This window comes from Lytechinus variegatus, chromosome 3 (assembly GCF_018143015.1).
Source record: "Lytechinus variegatus isolate NC3 chromosome 3, Lvar_3.0, whole genome shotgun sequence".
NCBI classification, from domain to species: domain Eukaryota; kingdom Metazoa; phylum Echinodermata; class Echinoidea; order Temnopleuroida; family Toxopneustidae; genus Lytechinus; species Lytechinus variegatus.
Genome location: NC_054742.1, coordinates 57522388 through 57547143, shown reverse-complemented (window position 1 = coordinate 57547143; position 24756 = coordinate 57522388). Strand labels below are relative to the sequence as shown.

The 24756-nt window shown below is 36.2% G+C and overlaps 1 protein-coding gene across 1 annotated transcript in view; it reads left to right on the top strand.

Moving 5' to 3' along the window:
* Window positions 1-359: 359 nt before the first annotated feature.
* LOC121411461 overlaps window positions 360-24756 on the top strand; it is a 50804-nt gene continuing 26407 nt past the window's right edge. Inside the window, exon 1 of the mRNA XM_041604213.1 lies at window positions 360-921. Coding sequence (XP_041460147.1) covers window positions 768-921 — 154 coding nt within the window. The 5' untranslated portion in view covers window positions 360-767. The remainder of the gene's footprint in view (window positions 922-24756) is intronic.

Here is a 24756-nt window from a genome sequence, read left to right as displayed (position 1 = left end):
TATTGTTAACCAATTTCATCACGGCAATTTTAGACAAAGTGCATGGTTGTAAATAAAGTTTTGTTATGAATTTTGCAATAAATTTTGCTTTCTACCTTAGGATTTTTTTGTTTACGCAGTAATGATAGAATTATTTATACCCCCCCCCCTCCATTCCCGGAACTTTTTGTCTGCCAAGCGTTGGACGTCATAACTTCCACAAATCAGTGTCAAAGGCGTTTTATGATTTTTTTTTTTACTGTTGTGGAATTAACGTGTATGGCATTGAGTGTGTACGTTTCCGTGTTGCTTGGATTCGATGTGACGACACCGCGCCAGCAGCTACTCATAGCCGCCTCTTCATAAAGTCACTCACAATCTGACGTTCGATTCGTCGCCAGTTCACGTCCACTATAAATACTCTTGTTCGGCACCCCGCTGATAAAAAGGTGGGAAATCAACGAAAAGTGCGCGTGTACTTCAAAAAAGGAGGGGAAAGAGAGGCGAGATCTTACCAACGAATGTTTCTTAAATCACGCGCAAGACTGACTTAATTTTAAAGCATTTTAGTGGGGGAAAAACTTCTCGATTGCGTTTAATCCTGCTTTCTTCAATATAATTTCTTCCTGATCGTTTTGTTAAAAGCTTAAAGAGCAAAATAAAGCGACGGTTCACCGACCCAGGAGCTACTTCTAGCTCGTTAGCATATAGCTTGGTGCAACGTCGGAGCGATCGCCGCTTGACAGCTTTGACAGAAAAGGACATAAGATTAACATTAACTGGACATCATGACGACTTCGACGACGAAAGCGATGCTGACAGGCAAAAGGCTGAATTTGACGAGTTTGTGGTCATGGTGTCTTGTAGTTTTAACGCTTCTTGCTGTGTGGAACATTGAAGGGTCAGAGGCACAACGGTATAACAGGATATTTGGACCAATGCGTGAGTACTCCAGTCTTTTATTCCAACCAAGAAAAATGTTTGTATACCAGCACTTATAGAGAGTTTTCGCTTCCACTACACACGACAGAATTCGGGAACAAAGACAATGTATTGCCCATTGACCTCTATGAAGTTTATGTCGAAAATTGGTGAATCAAAACGGCAGTTTTGATATTTATTTATTTGTTTATTCTCAAATATTTATACAGAGTGGCCTGATCAGCATTAAAATACATACAATGTACGAAAAACATAGTAACAGGGCATTATGAGATACAGAAAAAGGGAATAAATACAAGGTAAAAATACGAAAATGTGTTACGAGTTACAGATGGCAAGATACATGATAAAAATATGCAAAATATTAACATTAAAAGCTGGTCTACCTCAGGGCTCTTTGATTATATATATATATATATATATATATATATATATATATAAGCATTTAAAAAGATGAAAGATCGTTAAAACACAAGGCATTGTATTACACAGTACTAATAAATTTAATTTTGGAATTAAAAAAACACAAAAAAACCAAGCAGAAGACATATTGCATCATTTGATAATTTTATCACTTATATACATCAAGATAAAAAAGATAAAAACAAAACAAATAAAACACAACACGTTTTAATGTCTAGATAATAACACAAAGACAAGAAATGAGCAGCAATCGATACCATATGTATATGGATATTGATATCCTTGGGCGCTGGATAAACGAAATATTTGCATATATTTGCAATATGTTCGTCATCTCCTAAACTAACGACGAAACTGCTATTCCAGTTCACCAGTTTTCGACAAAGACCTACCAGTTGCATGTTTATTGCCATTCGATGCCCATTTTCAATACATTTACTGTCTTCTTGAATCCTGGTGAAAACGAAAACTCCCTAGTGTTACAGATTCACCAACGAAACTGGTTCCCAACCGACAGGTGGTATGTCAAGTTGGTAATAGTTTTATTAGTCTGTCTGGTTTCAGGTTCTCCTGTGCGACTGTAGAATAGCGTTCGGTGTAATCGCTTTTCGCAGATTTTCTTTATCTTGCAAAATGGGCTTCAAAGATTGAAATGTAGGGATTCGGAACCCCTACCACAACTTTCACAACTGTTTTATCCGAAATGACAGTAGTATTTTTTCAGACCAGTCTTACGCTTGCAATCTCTCTCTCTCTCTCTCTCTCTGTCTATCTAAATTTGCAATTAAAACAAATCGCAACCATCAGTACTGGTATGGACGGAAGTAAAAGTGATTACTGATAGATAGATAGATTAATCGATTAATTGGTTAAGAATTTATTTCAATCAAAATTTCAACACTAAAATGACCAAGTTAGGCGAAATGATGTCCGTTGCTATTTTTATTCATTCACTTTTTTTCTTTTTGCTTTTACCAGCTACAGACACGCCCTCATAAAAAAATCATTTGTCAGCGTGACAGACTGTCAACGCTGTTTGGGTGGGCACTACGAAACATTAACCCAATACTCGTCTTCATCGACAAGAATATTAAGAAATTGATTTTTTCCCTTGATAAATGAATCCAAGTTATTGAAATATGTTTATGTTTGATCAGTATTGTCCGCAATACGTCTGCCATTCCAAGCTTCAACTCAACAAAAAGGGAAGTTATGCTGGTTTGTATATAAGGTGACGTATCCAAATAGAACCAATACGTCATAGACGGTCTTCGTACAGAATACCAAGATCAAAATCAATGCTTTTGGTATGGTATTGACCATCACTTTGAATTGAACCCGACCTTTTCTTTTCCTCTTCTCTGTCGATGAAAAATGGAAGTTGTCTCTTTCAACAAATAAAGAAAATCTTCAATTTATGGCATAAATTGAATGTTTCTAAAGGAGTATAGGTTTTATAAAGTTTAACATGATATTACTGAACGCTTAAAGGAGGGGAATTCGGAGTTTGTTCGCCATTTTTCTTTCAGCCTCCTCTTCTTTTCCTCTTCATCTCTCTCTCTCTCTCACTCAAGGCGTGGGTCAACAATGCGTGGCATAAAAATAGCAAAGTGATTCATGAAAGGCGTTAGCTGTTGGAAACATGCAAAACAGAAAATTAAACTTTCTAAACGAAGAAAACCTTTGCATTGAATACGCACTATTAGGCGATATTTTTAGAACTCGAAAATAGAAAAGTGTTACATGTTTAAAATTGATTTTCTAAATGAAGAAAAGTTTAAAAGCGTCAAGCTTTATAATCACATCTTCATAATATAACAGAAAAGTGTTTCGGGAAAGATGCTTGATGGTATCACACAAAATTGACTTTCTAAATGAAGAAGTCATTTTGAGGGAATACGCATTATTAGGCGATATAATTAGAAATCGAAAATAGAAAATTGTTTCATATAAATTAAAAGTTGATTATCTAAATAGAGAATGATTTGAAGGTGTTAAGCATTAAGACTACATGCTTTATGAGCAGATTTTTACAATAAAAAAGTGTTTCCTGGAAGCTTTTATTACTATAAATGAAGTAGACTATTGAAGTGTACATTAACACGCGATATGAATAAACTTAAAAATAGACATTGTATTCATAAATTTGAATACAAAGTTGATTTTTTAAGTAAATGAAGAAAACACTTGAAGCGAACACGCAATATTGGGCGATATAGAACTTGAAAATGTTAAAGACGTTTGTTGCTGATGTACATGCAAGAATTTCCTCTTCTAAATTATGTAAGAAAGTGTTCAAGAGGGATGCATTTTATAGGATGTAGGCTATACAACAATATTTTATCATGATTATATAGGCGACTACAACATCATTTAATGTGTTCAATCTGGAAAGAGTCTTTATTTTGGCCTTCCATATATCCCGTCAAAGAGAAGAGAATAAACAGAAGATCATCGTGGTGGTAAAAGAAGCTGGAAAATATTTATGATATCAATCTTTTCTAAAATAACGGAAACGCAGGTCAACCTAAGATATATATGTAAAAAAAAAACCGGCGAGCAGCAGAGCGATACCACTTTCGCGGATTATTGATTTCACTCCTTCTTTATATTGATCTTGAGAGAAGTAGTATATTTGATTTCAAAGAAACGTCATCGGACAATTAATCACTTGTATAGCAAAGACCAGTTTATTTGTCTATAATAACAACAAGCATTAAAACGTGCAAATTACCAAGAAAATGTACAATGTAATAGAATTTATGTCACTTCCGAGTGCACACAGCACACATGAGTTATAAGATAAATAACTACAGCTCTAACGAAATATCAGAATCTCTAAGCCAAAATGCCTAATTAGGAGGAAGATACGGGAATTTTAAGAAAGGAAGGGATGATCGGTAAATATTGTATTGAAGTCGCAAATTGACATAACTCATTGAATGGTAAAAATTGGCAATAACGAGAGCCCGTAATTTACGCTTAAGTCAACACGACGTTTGGATTTACTTTGTGCAATGTTTGAAGAAATTTTCGTGTTGGTGTACATTCCTTGGTCTCACGGAAACTGATCGATGGCATGATGAATTGGCTATACCTCTCACAATGAAAGCTAAATACAGACTTTTGGCGTATATTCCATAATGAAAGGGGAGAAGGAGGCGCTTAAGTATGAAGACGACGCCAATGTCACCGCGGTCTTATGAAGATAGTAAATTAGTTTGCGCGCGTGTGTGGGTGTGTATACCTGTATGAACGTATGTGCGTAAATGTGATTCATTTTTTTTATTATGGCGTCGCTGATTCAATCTTAATGGTATATAATTTAAATTTCCGACGAAAAGGAAGCGAGGATACGGGAGTGAGATTTAGTTTCTTTCGGATACCACATTATTAAAATGTCAAACCGTACAAACCTGCTAGAAATGAGAAATTAAATGCTGTTAACTTTACCAAGTGGTTTTTTGCATGTCAAATGATTTTTAATGACACGTATATAATTTCTACTGATGAATTGCACTGGTAAAATATATATAATTGCGGTCATATTTCGTCAAATAAAGGCATACGTTTCTCTCTTTCTTTGAAACATATTTGACTATACAAACCACAAATAAACACATCTTACTTTCCACTCTAAAAAATGAAATATATAATCAACATTTGACATGTTTGAAAGTTAAGACCTTTTTTAAATGTTGCATTTACAATCTAAATGGTTCGAGCCAGCAATTAAAACGTTGAGTTCAGCTTTTATGAAAGGTTGGATATAACATTTGGAAAAGGTTGTCACTCTCCCAACCTTTCAAATGTTGATTTAACATTTCATGTGTAGATGTCTTCAAAACATACATATCTCTTTTAATGTGATCATGATAGACATATCGTGATGTAACAGTCCTGACTCACCCCTTGTCCTCAGACGGTCTTGTGAAAGAACCCCACCGAAGCACTCGCACCCTTTAGGAAGGCGTCAATGCACGTTTGACCGCTCCCCATCCCTGTGTTAAAGTGGGACTCTGGTAGGATGTGAACGTCAAAGTCGCTAGCTTGACAATGCGTGAGAGAGCAATACAAATATTCACTTTGTAGGGTCACGTTTTACGCGGAATTAAAAGCACAATTTAAATTTTCGTATGCTAATTGAAAAACGAATCTTACTCCAGTATGAAATATGATAACAACTTCTTAGCCTCACACAGCATATATGACATAATAACTGTTAATGCATTTTGGTGTAATTGTTCAAAAATGCTTAAATGATTTAATGTAATGATAGATGTTGTTGTTTCAAGTTAAGGAGGAATGAATAGCGCCCGTTGTTTCTTCCTATTGTTATTACCATGGTAACAGTGCTAAACAGCCAACCACAAGCAAGGTTTTCATGGTAGTTAACAATATGATGGCAAAGTGACAATAGTTGTAAGTTTTTTTTATAAAACGGCCTCAGGGCTCTTCACCAGGTAAAATTATCTTTGGCGGCAATTTTTGTTCACCTTCATTCAAATGAGTAAATGTGTCCTGGGGAGCGTTTCATGAAAGGACTTGTCAGACGTTTTATCCGACAAGTCCTGTTTTATCCGACAGTTACTATAGTAACAGTGCTTCTCAACCAATCAGAATCCAGGAAAGTTGTCAGATCTGACAACTTGTCGGACAAAAATATTGATGAAACACCCCCAGTTATCTCATTTCTCATAAATATATTACAAAATATCTCATTTCAAAGATGATCAATTTTGTATTACCATAAGTCACATGTTAGTTCTGATAAGGTTCAGACGAGATGTTGTTTCATTGGTGTTGTATTAAGCAAACTAATATTCATCTCCCCGTTCTAACGCACTCTTGTATATTCACCTGTTCTTGTCCAACAACCTGAACGAAATCAGGAACGATTGAGAATTATTATGCAATGTATCACCCCGAGGAGTGACACGCCGGGTGACACGACAAGGTGTGCTGAGCACATTTGCAGAGAGATGTGGTGAGAAATGAAACTTCATACGCAAGATGAAATTCCCCCCGAATGTCAATTCGACACCCCTTCTTCATGTTCTTGTTGCATCAAACCGGGAGAGGCAATTATTTCTTTTTTTTTCATTTTATGTCTGGTATATCAATTTCAAAACATATATGTTTCGCAAGAATTGCATAGTGAAAATATGACACTATCGGGTCCCTCATTTGCATGGTGCATTTCAGTATCGTGTTTATCTCTGGATAAAAACTTTTGTTTTGAAACTTCCAACGTTATGCTTGTATGCAGTGGCGTACCCAGGATTTTCCAAGGGGGGGCAAACATTTGAGAAGCAAAAAAAAAGAAAAATAGGTTATCAAGTTCAAAAGAGGAGGCCACTTTTGGCTCGTCAGGAATCAGTTGTGACTCGTCAGGGGGGCAGTCTGCCCCTCTCCCCCCCCCCTTAGGTACGCTAGTGCTTGTATGATTTTCTGTTCTTATTTGGGTTGTTCAGAAATCTATTCACCGAACTTGTTCGAAAATAAGCTATCTGATTTCTTGTGGAAATGTCTTTGGTTGTATCCATTATACCGATAAATATTCCGTCACTTAATTTCTGATATTTAATTGAGGAACATGATTATCACCGAGGAAATCTTTCTATAAAGAGCCGAGCCATCGACCATTAAGGTATACGACTGAAGTCTCCAAGAATTGATATACGTCAGGAAACCGGGGTCATGGTTTCTTCGATCCTGAGGAAAAATGATTATCCACAAATACCGCCCGTCATTGATTGCTGCATAGTGGGAACTCTGAAAGAGAGCCCGTGCCGTCGTCAACACTTATCAATATTCATACCCACTGCTTAACGTATACCATCGGCTACAGTCACACCAAGGGGACCCGACTTCAACCGATCGATGACATGGCATTCGGAATAACGTGATAGCTTTGATCGGTCTGGAGCCGGTTTCGTTGGTATGACTGTATATAGCTCAATGACCGGATCACAATGCGTACCGATTAGTTGGTTTAATGTTTGCCTCGATACCGTCACTTGACGTGAAGATATCTTCGACGGGAAATCTCTCATGGAATATTATCTGACTGATCGATTTCAGCAACTGAATCAGGATTAGAAATTTACAACCGTCTTTTAGCAAACCGATTGTAATGCGATAAACGAATCACTGTCCATGCTACTAAACCGACTCTCCCGACCGATGGTTTAACATTGGAAATAACGATAGTCCGTCTCGAGTCGGTTTCGCCGGTTTGACCGTGGACCTATTATGGTTTGACCGATGTCTATTCCGTTTGTCACTACGGTTTTCCGTTGATGCCACAGTCAGACCAACGAAACCGACTCCACACCGAACGATGGTATATCATTGAAAATAACGTAAAAAATATTTGATTGCGGTCTCTAGTCGGTTTTGCAGGTTGACCGATGGCTGTTCGGTTTGTCAATGGTATCCATGAATTTTCTAATGTTAAGTAAATCATCAAACGATCCCTTCCCATTTATATTCATTACACACCGATTAATCCACCTGTCCGAGAAGGATAGGTAATCATTTTATTGATTCAAGGAACCATTGCGGTGTAGCTTTTTAGATTGGTTTCACATAATCTATCGCCTTTTCTCTTCTTATTCTATCTTGTTTAAAAGAACCATTACACCAACGGAATGACTAATTGCTTACCCACCCCTTTGACCCCCAATCCTGTCGATATCATGTCGTGATTCAAATCGTAATGTTACAGTCACAGCAACGAAACCGACTTCAAACCGACCGGCGAAATGCCATTCAATTTTTTTTACGTCATTCAAAATGACGTTAGAGCTTCGATTGGTCCGGTGTGGGTTTCGTGGGTGTGGCTGTGGTACTACCAACGTACGAAGATATTCTTTCGGACCGGATACGATATCTTAGTTCATAGAAGATCCTTCTCTGTAAGGTGCCTAGCAACGGTGTATTAATTCATACACATTAATTATACGGTAACCACTATTGGCTGGTTAAGCCACAGTTTCACTTAAGAAACTTACTTCAGGCCGAAAGCTATTACGTTATTACCAATGGAATACCATCGGTCGGTTTGGAGTCAGTGTCGTTGGTGAGACCATGGAAATGGGGGGTTAGACTTCCTACCTCCCTGTTATGACTTGAGTATAACATAATATGCTAACCATGTCACAACAGAGAATTCTAGGGTGTCCTCGGGGGAACTTGTCCTAGGGGGTGGATAGGCTTGATATCCGGAGGTGGATATCAAGGGGGTGGATGTCCGGGGGTGGATGTCCGAGGGGTAGATGTCCTTGAGGGTGGATGTCCTAGAGGGTGGATGTCCTAGTGGGTGGATGTAGAGGGTGGATATCCGGGGGGTAGATGTCCGGATACCGTCACAATAGTACTGATCTCTCACAAGAATACCCGTGGACTTTGACAATCGGGTGCATCGATCTATGCTTCAGGGTGATTTTATTACTACCATATAGGCCTATACGCGTATCAACAAAATGCTGATATTACTGATCGTGGTATTGCCAAATGACCCTTGATGAAAATATCGACAAAGCTTGGTAAACAATGATTCCTACCATTCGAACAGTTGATTAAGTTATTGATCAGACTAAGAAGACGTCCTCCAGAGATAGCTCTGCTTAGGTCAGAACGTCTGGAATCTAACTATTTTATGAAAATAGTACCTATTTTGAGGAGCTGATAATCTCGTTGCCTATTTAATGACGCACTCTTGTTTTAGCTTAAGCTCCAGCTACTTAAAGGCCCGTGGTGCATTCAATGATCTTAATCCCACCGGGATTTCGCCTCAGCCATCGCCTGGGTTGAGTGGAACACAGTGTGGATCATTTTCTTGCTGAAGGAATTCATGTCATGGCTTGGACTTGAACTCACGACCCTCTGTTTCAAAGGCAGGCTTCAAACCAACAAACCACAACACTCCTTGAATGAAATGATATGAAATCCAGATGTCATTGCCCTGCAATAGATCTTTGTTTTTTTTTTAAGTCTTCTTGAATTTCTTTCAGTAATTTTAAAGAAGATGTTACATTTTATTGTACATCGCATTTCAACATTTATTCATGTCATACTTCGAAAAAATTGACAATAATGGTATCAATTGTGTAAACATAATGGTAACAAGAAGTGGAGGTGCCGTGGCCAAGTGGTCTAAGGCGCCTGGCTATACATAGAAAGTCCGGGGTTCGATCCCCGGCCACGGCACCTTAAAGCATTTAATGTATGATGCTCTTTTATCCTGCTTTCGAATAAATGGAAATGCTATGCTATATGCATTATTGGTAACTTGGTGTGCACTTGTTAAAAAAAAATCAGCTTGCGCTCGCATCATTTGGTTAGTGAAATGGTCTACGTGAATTCTTACAAACAAGCCTTAGAATGCCCCTCTTCAGGTGTGAATTTCCTAATTTCTCAGCTCATAATGGTAACAAGATTAAGATATTATTTGAAGCTGTTATTTTTGTAAAGCTGCATTATACCACCCTATCGGAGAATACATAGATGCACTAATACTGTCTCAAAAAACATTCGAGGCAATTTTGGCTTAAATGGTATCACATAATGTATGATAATGGAATGACCTAATTAAGAAAGTAGATTAGAATTAGTCAAAACTTAATTTTGTTATGTATCAGCATTGTTCGTTTGTACGCTCACGTCATTTTCTTCAGCGTATATATGTCACTGTGATGGTTACAAGAATGAAATTAATGAACAATCAGACTGTTGACACTTTGATCGACAAATTAACCCCAGGCGACCATAAAAGCTTCGACATCCTCGCACTTCCGTTGCTCCTCTTCCTCAGGACATAGAAATAAATAGGTTGGACTGTTATCCTCAAAGACAACATAAAATAGGCAAAGAACAATGTCCGAAAGCTATGATAATACATTGTTATGTAAAGAATGTACAATCGATGTTTTATAATGATTCGATCATGTGAACATGATTCTTAATTGCTATTCTATTGATTTTAAAATATTGCTCAATTGTTGATGAGTGATGACAGATAACTGCCAGCATTTATAGCAGAAGTGTGTAGCTGGATGAATTCAGTATCCACACCAATATGTCTTGATACATTTATCTTTTTTTACAAATGATAACAAAATATGAAAGGGTATTAGATCGTGTTCTTGATTTTATTGTTAGAATTTCATGCATGTTATGCTTCATCGGTTACATCTCCTGCTTATTGATTTTATCATATACCTTTCCCTAAATCATACGAAATTAGTATTTATTTTATACACTTAATATACACGATATCGTTTTCATTGGTTATCATGTGTAGTATTCTTAAATAATTTTGTCGTCAGAAAGAATACCAATTCAACCATCGTCGATAACACAGAACTTGGGGGTTTCGTTTATTTTTTACGTGTCTTGTTTTTCCATAATAAGGAGAATCAATGGAATAAAATAATAAATGAGAAATGTAAATAATCCTATAAATACGAAAATAGAAGAGAAAAGAGAGCAATATTACAATTACCGCTACTATCCGTTCAAGTTCATATATAGGCAATTATTTCCGTAATTAAGTCTGTAATGCAAAAACGTAAGAAGATAGATGTACAATACATAGAACAGAGAGAAAGGAAATTAATGTAGTGCTGTTGTAGTGGTGTTGCACGAATGGCCATCGTACGAGTTGTTGTTACCATCACCCAACTCACTTTACCAAAAACAACGGCCATCGGAGATTTAATTCTGAGACAGATTTCCCCCAAAATGAGTTCGCCACCTTTTTGTTAATTGCATGGAAATGGACCTCTCCAATGTGTAATTATGCAAATTAACATCCCGATTAACAAACCCGGAGCTAACTCCTTTAATTAAGTGAACAAGAGACCGATATCCATAGAGAAATATGTCTTTGAATGTCGTGACGTTATAGGCTTGACCTTCAGGGGCGGTGTCAAAGTATTTCTATATGGGTATATATGGCGCCATTTGCTCATTTGAATTTACAATGGAGTGGGGGTATTATAAAAATGATAGAAATCATAACATCCAGATCAATTTTTGACACTCTTCTTACCCCTTTTCCCTTATTTTCTGCAATAATTGGAGTGGTCCTCCCACTGTCCCCTTGCATGCCCCTTACTGTTGAAGTCAATGATCCTGTATTCCATCTGAATAGCATTTCTTGTTGATAATATCGTACATTCCCATCAGATGAAACGATTTATTCTCAAAAGTGCAAATACGTTTGAATGTCATTGTTATCATGATGTCTCTAGATTAATATTTCCAAAAACAAAGCGTTTTTGTTTTTGAAATGACAATTACTGTTTTGTAAAGGAAAACGGAAGATGTAAACCCGAAAAAACTTCATTAGTCTCAGTGCTGACATGAGAAAACAAAAATTGTATCATTAATCATTAGTCCAGATCGAACTCTCTGAAGGTCTGAATAGATTATTTTGTCATCACCATGACTGAAGCAAATATCCGCTTAATGAAGAATACCAAGAACGGTGGGGCATTCTACGCGGTTTACCCGCTTGTATTCATGGAGGTAATACTGTCAATCAGAACTGCTTTGAATAGCAATTTGACTAATCATTATCAAACATGCAACCGGAGTTATTGGCCCCGTCTTACAAAGAGTTGCGATTGATCTTATCAACCACAACTATAACAGCGAGCAACGCCAACATCTAAATTGTATGTTTGTTCAAGATTATGATGTACATTATAATCACACATTCATCGTTTTCTTTGAAATTCCGTGTAATTCTCTTTGTTTACATAGGACATAGGAGAAAAGTGATATTGTATATGTATCCAAGATTGATCAATACATCGTAACACTTTGTACGACGGGGCCCTAGCGATATGGTTGTCATGAAATATATTTTCAAGCATTATATCAGTGTCTCCGTCAAAAATGAAATTACAAGCAAAGATGATAGAAATGAGTGCACGAGATTTGACCAGCTCCGTATTGAAGATGAACTTTGGAGAAGATTCTCATAGAGAACTTGTTACCTTCCGAAAATCCCGGTCAAATATTCTCATTTTTACGCCCGCGATGCCCATGTTACATCAGGCAGACACACACGAAGCTCCGAAACCAACATTTATAGTCAAACTTCTCCACGTTCGGGGTCATTTCATATAGAAATGATTTTTCATGATATGATTCATTTCTATAGGTTTTCTCAAGAAATTACGATTCTGGAGATACGTGCTCTTGACATTGCTCAAAAGCTCAATTAAGGAAAAGCCATGGAATAGTAATAATAATAGAACATATTTATTCAGGTACAAGATTCTAAAGATACAGGTTAGTCAGAAACGACAACGACAGCTTAAAACTGTTTTTCATCAATGACCTGATGAAAACATAAAGAACAACATAAATCATAATATCATACATGAAAAGTCAAAATCAGAGTAAAAGATAACAATGCTTGGTAACATAAATAAACAAATATTTTTACTTAAATGATAATATGAATCAAACTGAAATATTTAAGTTACCAAAAGGGAACAGTTACTAATTATAAAATTACTAATTGCATAATTTATTCACTGATAAAACAACACTGAAATGATAGCAATGAAATAAGTATGGCATTATAGAAAATCGAGTGAAACAACGACAATCAGTTATATATGAATGTGTAAAACTATAAAATATCAAAGGGTTGAGATCATTACAAATAATAGCAACGTGATATCGATGTTAAAGAGGAATAAGGGAATTGTATGTTACAATAAATGAAATATAAGTAAGGGTTATTATACACAAAATCATTGGATTACAGATACTAGATAACATATAATAGCAAGTTAGATGTTGGTTGCTTCGTGTGACAGGTGCAATGCTACAGTCACAGCTACCCAATAAACTAAAAACCGATCGATGATAATGTCATTGGTAATAACGTAAAAGCTTTGATCGGTCTGGAGTCGTTTTCGCCGAAGTGACTGAGGCATCAAAGGTGTTGGTTTACCGTTCAGATCCCGGCAGGTTAATGTGTGGTTTCTGTAACTTGAGGTAAGAGACCGTGACCAGTACTCCAATACCAGAGTAAGAAACCTAGATAAGCGCGCGAAACTGGATCGGGTGTCGGGAGTAAAAATGGGGTTGCTAAGAAAATATAGACAAATTTGAATATCATACTCGCTGACCTCTATATGAAATTGAAATCACCGAAGGGAGATTAAAAACCATTTCATAAAGACATCCACTGCCTGGTGGTACAGAATATATAAAAGTGGAGAGACTATACGTTTTTTATATATCGGTGATCTTTGAGAATCTCGATTTCAATCAAATGCCTATTTGTGGTTTAAAGTTTCTGGCTTGTGTACTTCATTGTGAAGATCAACTTGGCTCATCATCCCGATGTGCAGTGGATGATATCGGTAAACAAAGAGTTTCAATGAACAATCAGTGTAGAATGTCATAGTATCATGAATGACTTTGGACTTCTCCACGTCAGTCTCCCTTTGTTTCTATATTCCTTTCATAATGCTTCCATCAAATCTTCCGACTTTTCGAAATCAATTTCGTGATTGTTATATAAGAAACGGCACATGCTTGTTTTTTTTCCTTTTTTTGATACCGCGCCATGCATGATCACCACTTTGAAGAAAAAATCAAGAAAGTTTTCCTTAACTCATCATTCTCGTAAAGAATCGGACTATATAGCTTAAATATGATATGCAACTTTTTAAATCTGAATGTTGAAGTGATCGGTTTAGATTCATTTCTTTATCTTACCTTTCTTAGTATATGCATTCATTTCATTCTTTCAACGTAGAGCAAAAAAAACATATATCATGCACAAAGAAAGTTTGGGAAAAAAATTTGGAAATACAGTTCAAGTAAAAGATTTTCGTTCGAGATGTAATGCCCATCCGTTCCTTCTTAAAAGTACACTTGTGCAATTGTGATGACACTATAGAGTGCCCATAAAGATTTTATTTCGGAAAAGCTGTCAAAATTATGTTTAAAAATATTATGTAGCATATTGCTTGATATTGATAGATGCTCTAAGATCTGCTTTATCAGATGACACCAAACATGCAAACTGCCGCTTATGCTTTTTGAAGAATGATCTTCTTTTTCAAATTTTCCAGGGTGTCAAAAATGACTTGCGCCAAAATGAAAGAAAAGTGGCACAATTCAGCAGCACTCTGACTTGCGTACTCGAAGTCGAATGATAGTTCTTTGCCCACATACATGTATATGATTATGTTCCATGTATTTACCGATTTCATTTAATGATTTCATTTTTCATTTATTTCATGCATGATTGAGGACTGATTAATGAATAACTTTGTAATTTTAATCAAATAAAAACTTGACCAAACCCAATCAAATCCCTGTCCATTCTTTGTATTCATTTCCATGACTCTGAATTCCCTGCAGGATCTTGAGGGATTACACATCAGTGATCTTCATCCAAGCATGAAACAAATACAGTACTACAGCTCTGATTATCAGTTGACACGTAATTTCAAATAATAACAAGGGCATAGGCTACAAAGAGCAAGTTGATTGGGAGTATTCATCAGTTTCCATTGTGCAAATTTCCTTCATTTTGTTGCAAACCAATTTTGACACCCTGGACAAAAAAGACAGTGTTAGGTCAAGCATTAACTAAAATTGCATATTCTGTATGTCAGGTGATCGAAAAGACTTCAGAACATATGTCAATGTTCAGAAAAAGAAACTCCTTCAAATTTCATGGCGTATAAATGACAGCTTTTTCGAGAAAATGAACGCTTTATTTATACACACTGTAAATGGATATCGTCAAGCAAAACGTTTCTTTAATACATTTGCGTATTATGACTTCAACAAAAATATCCCTTTCAATCTAGTATTATAGGCATAAAACCGTCAAAACATGTCTTGAAATTGCTTTAATGATAAATGCTAGGTTTGGATAAATATACATCAGTTCTTTCTTTGGGTATCTTTGACAATTAAATATTAAACCAACAGCTGGACTTTATAACCTAATAGTGCTCATACTCATTAAAAAAAAAGAAAATACAAATTTCGTGCTCTAGTAATCGTTTTCAAAGCGACCATTTTCATGGGAGAAATCATGAAATATTAATCACTTGTTGATACTGGAAATAATGAAGTAAAAAGAAAAAGGTGCATCCATGCTGAGCCAGACTCGCATCTGCCCTTCCTGAAAGAATATATTTCGGATCAATAATTGTTTTGATTGAATTCCATTTTATTTTGTGGAGGCCCGAATACAGCGACGAGGACAGGGAAAGGGACGGCCAATGTCGCCCATTTCGGGAGCCTCAGTGAGCTCTTATACATTATCAAAACTGGTGGAATCAGGCGGTCTCTCCAAAATGGTTAAAACTATCACGGCGAAATTGGCGGGTAAGTGACGAGGCGTGGGCGCTAATATCGCGCGCGATTTGCGAGAAAAAACTTTGCAGGTAAATCGATAATGAGTGGATTGAGGGACTTTACGTGATCATCTCTCGAGGGCATGATGGAAAGGAGTAGTTTTCTCTTCATTTTTGCAAGGGATGGGGTGTATTTAATGCTAACATACCGCTTGACCCTCTGGGGGTTTATCAGAGGCCATGTTAAGCTATGAATGAAAAGTAAGAATCACGTGTGCTGCTTGCAGTATGAATTGATTGGAAGATATTCTAGCTGATAAAGCAGTGAGATTCCATAAAGTTATTTTTTGCAATTATTGCGGTTTATAGTTTAAAGGTCAAGTCCACCCCAGAAAAACGTTGCTTTGATTTAAAGAGAGAAAAATCAAACAAGCACAACGCTGAAAACTCCATCAAAATCGGATTGGAATAAGAAAGTTATGACATTTCAAAGTTTCGCCTATGTTTCACAAAACAGTTATATGCACAACTCAGTGATATGCAAATGAGAGACTAGATGATGTCCTTCACTCATTATTTATTTTATTTTTAATTGTTTGAATTATACAATATTTCAATCTTTTACAGATATGACCAAAGGACCAACTTGATTGAACCATAAAATGATAAAATAAAGGTATTTCCACATGTTCAGGGAGGAAGAAAACTTTGTTTCACAGGAGAATGAGGATAAAAATTTGAATATTTCATATTATAAAGTACAAAAGAAATAGTAAGTGAGTGATGTCATCAGTCCCTCATTTGCATACAGACAAGGATCTGCATAAAGCTGTTTTGTGAAATTAAGCAAAAGTTCAAAATGTCATTACTTTCTTAATTTGCATCCGATATTGATCAAATTTTCAGTGTTATACTTGTTGGATTTTTCTGTTTTCATTCGCATCAACTTTTTTTGTTGGGATGGACTTGCCCTTTAAGGATGTATGTTGAATATATAATCTATATGACTACTTCTATGTGTGTTATTAAAAAAGATGCGCCGCAAAATCAAAAGTTTGGGTTACCTAATAACATGAGGTTACATTCATTTTTTTTTTCATTGTATGCCCTATACTGCAAGCGGTAATGATAGTGATAATGATTTCTTAGAACAGAAATACAATTTAGCGAATAGTTTTCATCAGCACTTTTATATGCACTTAAGAATGTGATGACTTAGATTCTCTTCATATGATTGGTTGATAGTATATTTGTCATAGAAATTGTGCATCTGCAAGGCTCTTAGTTTGCAAACAGAAAGTTAAACATGTGACACCGATCCTATTTAGTCTCCATTGGCTTCCTATAAAGGCTCGCATTTCGTTCAAATTCCCCACTCTTGTTTTTAAGTGTGTTAATGGGAATGCCTACCTCAGTGATGTTATTCAGAAATATCAACCTATTGAAATCTTCGTTCACGATCAGGGGATCTTCTCTCTGATACATACGAGTAAAGTCCAAGACTTTTGGTGAAAGAGCTTTGGGGAAAATGGCACCGAAATTGTGGAACAGCCTTCCTCTTAATATAAGATTTTTTTTTAAATTGGACAGATTCAAATCTGTGTTAAAACATCCGTTTTTAAGAAGCAGTTATTTTTCTGTGTCTCTGAAAACTGATTATTATTATCATTATTAGTTATTTTAACGAGTGTTTATGAAACGGGACATGATTAGTTTATCCGTGTACTCTGTGGTAATCTAAGACATGATGATAATCATAATGTGGAAGTTTATATAAAGTGCTTTTAGAATTTTCTTAATTTTTTGTACGAGGCCGTGATTTTAACTTTATAGAAGACCCAAAACACGAAATGCATTGTAAATGAAAAAGTGCACTTATCCAATGTTTCAGCGTACATGACCTTCAAAGGGTACTTAACCTATTAAATCTATTTCAGGGAGCATTTTAAGTTATTCAAAGTAGCACTTTTGCATGGAGGTCGGGTGGAAAGCGGTATACCTCTCCCAAGCACGGCCATTCTATGACATTTCAATCAGTTAGAAATGAAGGAAAAATAAGCTACCTGTTCAACAGTTTGGGCAGGGGTCCGTCGGTGTTGGATCCCTCACCCTCGTTTAGTTTTGACGGGTTACGTGCATGGCAAGACGGATAATTCAACGAGCCAATTCTGATACCATCGCATAACACCATCTATCTTCCACATGCTCCGTCCATACCCGTTCTGTATTGATGCGATCCGACCGTGCTTTATCCTAACTATCGCCCCATTTGGGACGGAAGTCCGCGATCCAGGGATAAGACACGAAAATGACGTCACTCCCAATCATAAAAGAACACAAACGTGGGAAAAGTAAAGGGGGAAATGGAAGTTGGATTTCAGCGATGTGGAATAAAGAATAGGGTTGATTTGAGTTGACGAAACCGGATATCAAACTGAGTCGGTTTTAGAGGGGCGGTTCTAAACCGGAAATGGGTGCTTATCTAGGGTAGATGTGAACGTAGTCATCATTCCTATTCTATTTCATGTCACTTCCTATCAATTAGGGGCCCGTAACACGATTGATTCAATTGATTCATTGATTAGCTTAGCAATCATCGTAGAGCTTTTTTACGATTGATTCATTGATTACTTTAACGAGTGTACACCTAGTTACCACCAAGAATGCGTATTTCATTTTCGTTGAATGCAGGATAAAAGAGCATTGTCGATATGACTTGCTCGCGGGCATAGGTGCCGCGGCCGGGGATCGAACGGGACTTTCTATGTATAGTCAGGCGCCTTAGACCACTGTCTCTACCGCGGCACCTCCACAATTATACAAAGTACAATTAATCTTGAATATGAAGCGTACGATGTTACTAAATATGAGTTTATGTCACTAAATCTATTTTTAAGAAATCTTAGAAGTTATTGTTGAAGTGTAGTTGGTGAGAAAGAATTATTTAAATCATATGCACTCTCAAAATTCTAGTATTTAGATTAATAACTATCTTCCTCATATCGAGAATTTCATTACTAATGTAAAAGCTGTCCTAAATAAAAAAAAAAGGGTTAAGGGAGATTTGAAGTTTTCGTGCAGTCATTACTGAATCGTGTTTCAAGTCGATTCTCTGACGAAAGTCGGGATTTCGTGCATTTTACGATGAGGGGTCTTTTCAACGCTCTACTTTTACTTGGAAGTCACGCTTTGAGCGATGGCCTAACAAGGGCCAGTCGCAAGAAATATATGTGGGATCATGTCCGCCCTGTTACGACCTGCCAGAAGCGATAAAGGGCAAACTCATCACAAGCAGAATCTCTGCAAAAGAAGTGCGATTCTGAGGTGAACTGCATGGATACATTCACTTTAATCAACTATGATGATTTGATCATTTCTCATTCATCAATTATCACATTGGTTTGGTTAAATTTCCTTCAAATAAAAAGTTAATGTATGTTTTTTTTTTCCAGAAATAAGCTCGATGCTTAACACGTTAGATTAATGAACGCCAAAATCAAAATGTCATTATGAATACAATTAAATGGAAAACTATATGTTTAGTATGTGACTGATAGGCACTTTAAAGTGCTTATGTCATATCCATTATGTTCCTAACAGGATCTCAACTTTTACACAATTGTATAATAATTATAGTAATTAAGTTCAGTCTTTGTTCCTGCTTCAGACACTATATACCGATACTGTTCAATCCGTGAGACAGTCATACATTATAGAATCATCCAGATTTCAAGAATTCAAGTAAAAACGAAATCGAATCTCATTTCGAAAAGGTTTGAAAGACTTTGGCTCCAGGTTTCTGAAATCTGTTTCTAACGCTATCAAGTATTCTGGTAACTATGCAAAACATCCGAAATTGTTTTACAAATACGTGGGACATTAATGAACTAATTGTCCTAAAGTGCAAATCTATCGCTTCGGATCCGTGACCGCTCCGCCTCACTTTGGTGCCCCATATCACCGCAAGACTTTTTTGGGGGATATATATTCTATCTTGTCCATTAGTGAAAGGATATTGATTAAAAACCTTAATCAGAGGAGAAAGGGATCCAGGTTGCAAGGCCATGTATATGATCAAACCGTTTATATTTAAAGTGCTCTTTACTTACTCCAGTAATCTAAACGGCATTGGATTGGAGGTGAAATGCGTGCCGCCACAATCCGTGCCCATAGTGTCTCACAGGCCTACTCCACTTGGGCTTAAATGTTTAAAATGTAACTTAACATGGAACACTGACTTTATCACTCAGACTGGCGTTGTATTTAATGGTTACAATTTAAATGACTGCATGTGAATTGATGCATTTTGTCCGAGTCGTGTCACCGATAAAGCCGATATGACTATTAGGCAAAGGGAATATTGAGATTCGGCTAAGATTAGAAAGTCGTAAATATTTTAAAACTTTATTATTTGAAGGCAAAGCTTGTATCAAATCATAGTTTTCTAATAGAAATATATTTTTCAATAATTTTAATAATTGTAATTAAACTTGGCAACATCTTTCCAAATAAAAATAAATGTGATATAAACAGAAAAGAAAAATTGTGAAGATATCGTAAATTAATGGTTACAGATTTTCAGAATAGTAATATATACCTCGCATACTTCCTTATTAACATTTAATTTGTCTTTAGAGAATCTCAATTGGTAGAAAGTAAATGTTTACTTAATGAATTAATTAATTCATATACTTGCCCCGACAAATATGACTTACTTATCATGATAGCAAAGAAATAATAATTGCGATTTATGAACGATTCGCAGTCGTTGCCATTCGAGTCGTTTAATTGCAGTAACATGTGCAATAAAATGTAACAAAGACATTGCAAAATTTAAAGTGTGGTCTGAAATTTCTTGAAAAGGATGATAGCTTTTACTGATCCGGGATACATGTAGATCTAGTAAGGAGCCATGCAACATAAATAGGTTTAACTCGATCAAACGTGGGCTTTGAATAAACATACCAATTAAAATATCCGTGCATGATGGGTCGGGCCGGCCAAAATTTGTAACATGTAACATGTACGTAACGTAAGCGTATACAATTTCCCTTCAAAATGTTCACGACTTGACAGTCAGTGAGACGTCACCATGTAGTTATTGAGTAATGTAAACAGACAATTATTATAGCTTGTCACCCTTGCCTAGTCAAACACTTGTTACAACAACTGTCAAATGATGTTCATTCTCGCATCAAATTCTGTGGAGATTTACTCGTTGAAAAACGTCTGCGGACCGCCAGTTGGTTGTCGCCTCTCCCCCCAAAGGGACTCATTTGTGCGCATCCACGCTATGTTCTTGGGGCAGAAATTCTTTCTCCTTTTCTTTTTCTCGTTTACGATGGAGGTTTAATGAAAAGCCGTTGACATTGCCCCTTTTAATAAATGTTTATCAAAAGGTTTGATTGACTTTTTGATTGTCACGGTCGTTGAACATAAGATAATTTATTTCGCTGCTATTTCGACCACATTCATTACACTATGATTCATGAATTCGAATTCAAATATATCTCGTTTATTGTGAACTAGTTTAGGTGTCTCTTTATTGTCCAGTTAATACACACTTATGCCTATACCATGTACACAGTAAGATTTCATGATTTTTTTAAACACTGTCAGTGATATAAGGTGCATTCTATATCAACTCCAAGTCAAAACTAAAGAAAGCATATGAGAAGGCAAAACAGCCAGATGTCAACAATTATCTGAAATCAATGGCAAGAAGAAAAATCGTGTTTTTAAAAGAATAAATAAAAAATAAATACGTGGCAGGTTTACCTAATAATCAATCTTCCATTCAACTCAATATTCATCATAACATAGGATTATGAATTACATTCAACATGTGAAATGAGACTTTCATCATTGACACAAAGGCCGAACTTTGAAAATATATGAATGAACAATGTACAATATTAATCCACAGGGTTAAAACGTCTTTTACCCGCTTCATTTACCGAGTCATCAATCATCAAAAAGGAAGGAAAGATATCTTTTCTATGGCATTCGTTGATGTCATTCATACTAATGGATTTAGTTTTTTAATTATTTCAGGTGTGCGTGTGTGCGTGTTCATGGATGTTGGTGTGGGTGAGCGCAGAAGCAGCGCAAGAATCAAGAAAATATTATCCAAAGGCGACGTCAGTTCGTATCTATTGAAATTCAAATTCAAAGTTGATCTCTTTGTTTGACAATCTTCATCCCTTTCCTTTATCTTATTACTGTCTCTCTCTCTCTCTCTACCCCCCCCCCTTCCCCTGGGTAGATGTGAGCGTGTGTGAGGGTGAACAGAGAAGGATGGAATGGTGATGCAATAACTCTGATACATTTACAGACAGACCCTATTGTATTACAAAGTTGCATTTAGGACTGACATTTGTTTAAGATGGTTTGTTTATTTCCGTATATAAAATAACAAATACAAAGTACAAAATACATACAAATACATATAACATGAAATGAAAAGGTCAATGTTAAAATACAGTAATAAAAGGAAAGGAGTAAAGTAAATTATACGGCTGGTAGTCCATATTCAGCTGCAATAATGCAATGCTGCTGGTCTTCCATGGAGCCAGTTTATTGCAAGAAGGCTATGATTATCATATGTAAAGGAAGTTGACCATCAGACATTAAAGTGAAATCATTATATACAAAGAAAAATCCTATAACCAACACCTACCCCCGCCCCCGGTACAAATAAGTGATTTAATTTCATTTAGCACATATATATTTCAAAAATGTATTTTAATAGAATTGAAAGTGGTGATATACGCACGCACAAAGGGATTTTGTTGAATTCAGATGCAGCTCGGTAAGAGAAAGATCTTTCAGAACTAAGAGGGTAAGGAGTAGCATTTGTATGAAACATATTTTCATATAATGTATTCAGTTGACATGTTGTTACTTATTCAAGTGAGTATACTGTCTCTTATGAATAGTGTCCCAACCAAGAATAGAATGAATTTGAGAGGTTGAAGTGTGTGAATAGGGATGAATAGCTAGTTGAATAAAAATGCGTTTAATTAATTCAGTAATGTGAGAGATTATAATCACTAAATTTTTTAACATTGACGTCATTGATTTCTTGGACGCATAATGCTAAATGCGAGCACTGAGAAACGGAATTGTTGGATGAACTTTTTAAAGTTCATTCATGTTCTCATTTATCGTTTATGCTAGCGTATATCCCTTAAAACTTAGACATTTGATAAACATGATTAATAAGACGCTTTACCTGTCAATACCAATGTAAAATATTTATGGTGAAGTGTAAGATCTGCACCCTTAGGGTAATAAAGTTCATCTCACCTGCCACCAGTATGTTGCAATCATTAACTATAGAAACTCTTCCTCTTAAACTGTGTCAACGACAGACACTACAGAGCGGCGACCGCCATCAAATATACAAAATAGGATGACGACACGCAATGAATGGTGTCTGTCATAAAGAAAATGAAAAATGAATAAAATCGAGAGAGGAGATTATGATTTGAGGAGATGACGCAAAGCATCTGCTATACGTTTATACACGTCAGTAAGGAATTGCTGCTGAACAGTAGACGGTGTCTCACCGTGTTTCCAACAGTGTGTTCACAGTGTGTTACACTGAGGAAGATCACACCCACGCTGTTAAATGTGAGCATTATAACAGTGTGAATCACTTCTTCAGATATGGTCCGCTATAATTATGAACGTACTTTTAACTCTCTTTATGTAGAGGCATTCCCAGTAGAGGTGTTCACACTGTGAACAAACTGTCGAGGTGAAAATCATCTTCCCGCTGTTAAATTTGAGTGCTTTTACTGTGAATAGGAAGTAGGACGAGAAAAAAGGGGGAGATGTTGAAAATAAGAAAAAGAAAAGGAGTATAAAAGAGAGTATAAAAGGAGAGGTATGGGCCTTGCATCGCTCGATCCTTCCTCTATTATTGAATTGATAATCAAAGTGACGTCAGAATTAAGTCGTGTTTCCCCCCATCAATATCTGGGCACCGCCCTAGACATTTTTTTTGCAAATAATATATAATACTTCAAGTCATTGTTTTTGTAACCAGTCCTCAAGAATAGACTAGAAAGAGACCAAATCTAATATTGCTACTTTATCCATTGGATCACGAGCATGTATGGAGGAGAAGAATGAGAGGGATAGAATGAAAGAAGTACAAAAAAAGGAATGTGCTGGGGAAACAGAAAGAGATCAGTAAAGGTGATCGCACTTTTCCCCATTTAGAAACACATTTATCTTCCGATAAGCTGTTCTTGATCTAAAATAAAATTGAGCGATATACACGGAAGAAAAAGATATGAAAGAAATGTTTTACGTCATGGTATAGCCTGATGCACATTCGATATTTAACTGTGATTGATGGCATCAGAATACAGGTATAATTTCGACGTTTTGTCGTTCGTGCAAGGGCATATACTGTTAGAAAGCAGTAGATCTTACGGGAAATAAATCATTCTGTAAAATGTTGAGACCGAAAATTTTCTGTAATTTGATGAAAAACGTATTTCAAACATAGAATTTTTTTGGGGGGGTAGGAAATTTGCATGTTTTTGGGACTCGAATCTTTAACATTTTTTGTGTTATTTCGACGGAGTGACTTGAAAGTTTTACTCATTAATTGTGAATCTTGCGACCGTGGACAAAACAGAAATTTCAAGAGAATTTATTATAACTCAAGCTATTCATGCATGAAGGAAGATGATTTCTTATATTTTGATCAAATCAATGGCTATTTGTATCCCTTTGGTTCGACATGCAACTTAGTTGGGTTTCATTCCATTAAAAAATCACAAATCGAAATTTGTAAGAATGCCATGAGAGTTGAATGATGTTGCTCTAACTATATTTATACACTCTCTCAAGACTGAAATCAAATTTGACATTTTCTCTCCATTTTCCCCGTTCATTTGTTTACTCGCAAAGAGAAAATTTCATCGCAATTATTACATTAATAAATGATTAGGTTTTGTATTATATTTGAAATTTGTTTGTCGCACAAAACTCCAAATGTCACATGAACAGCTAAATGCATTTTTAAATGTTTCTCCTTTTT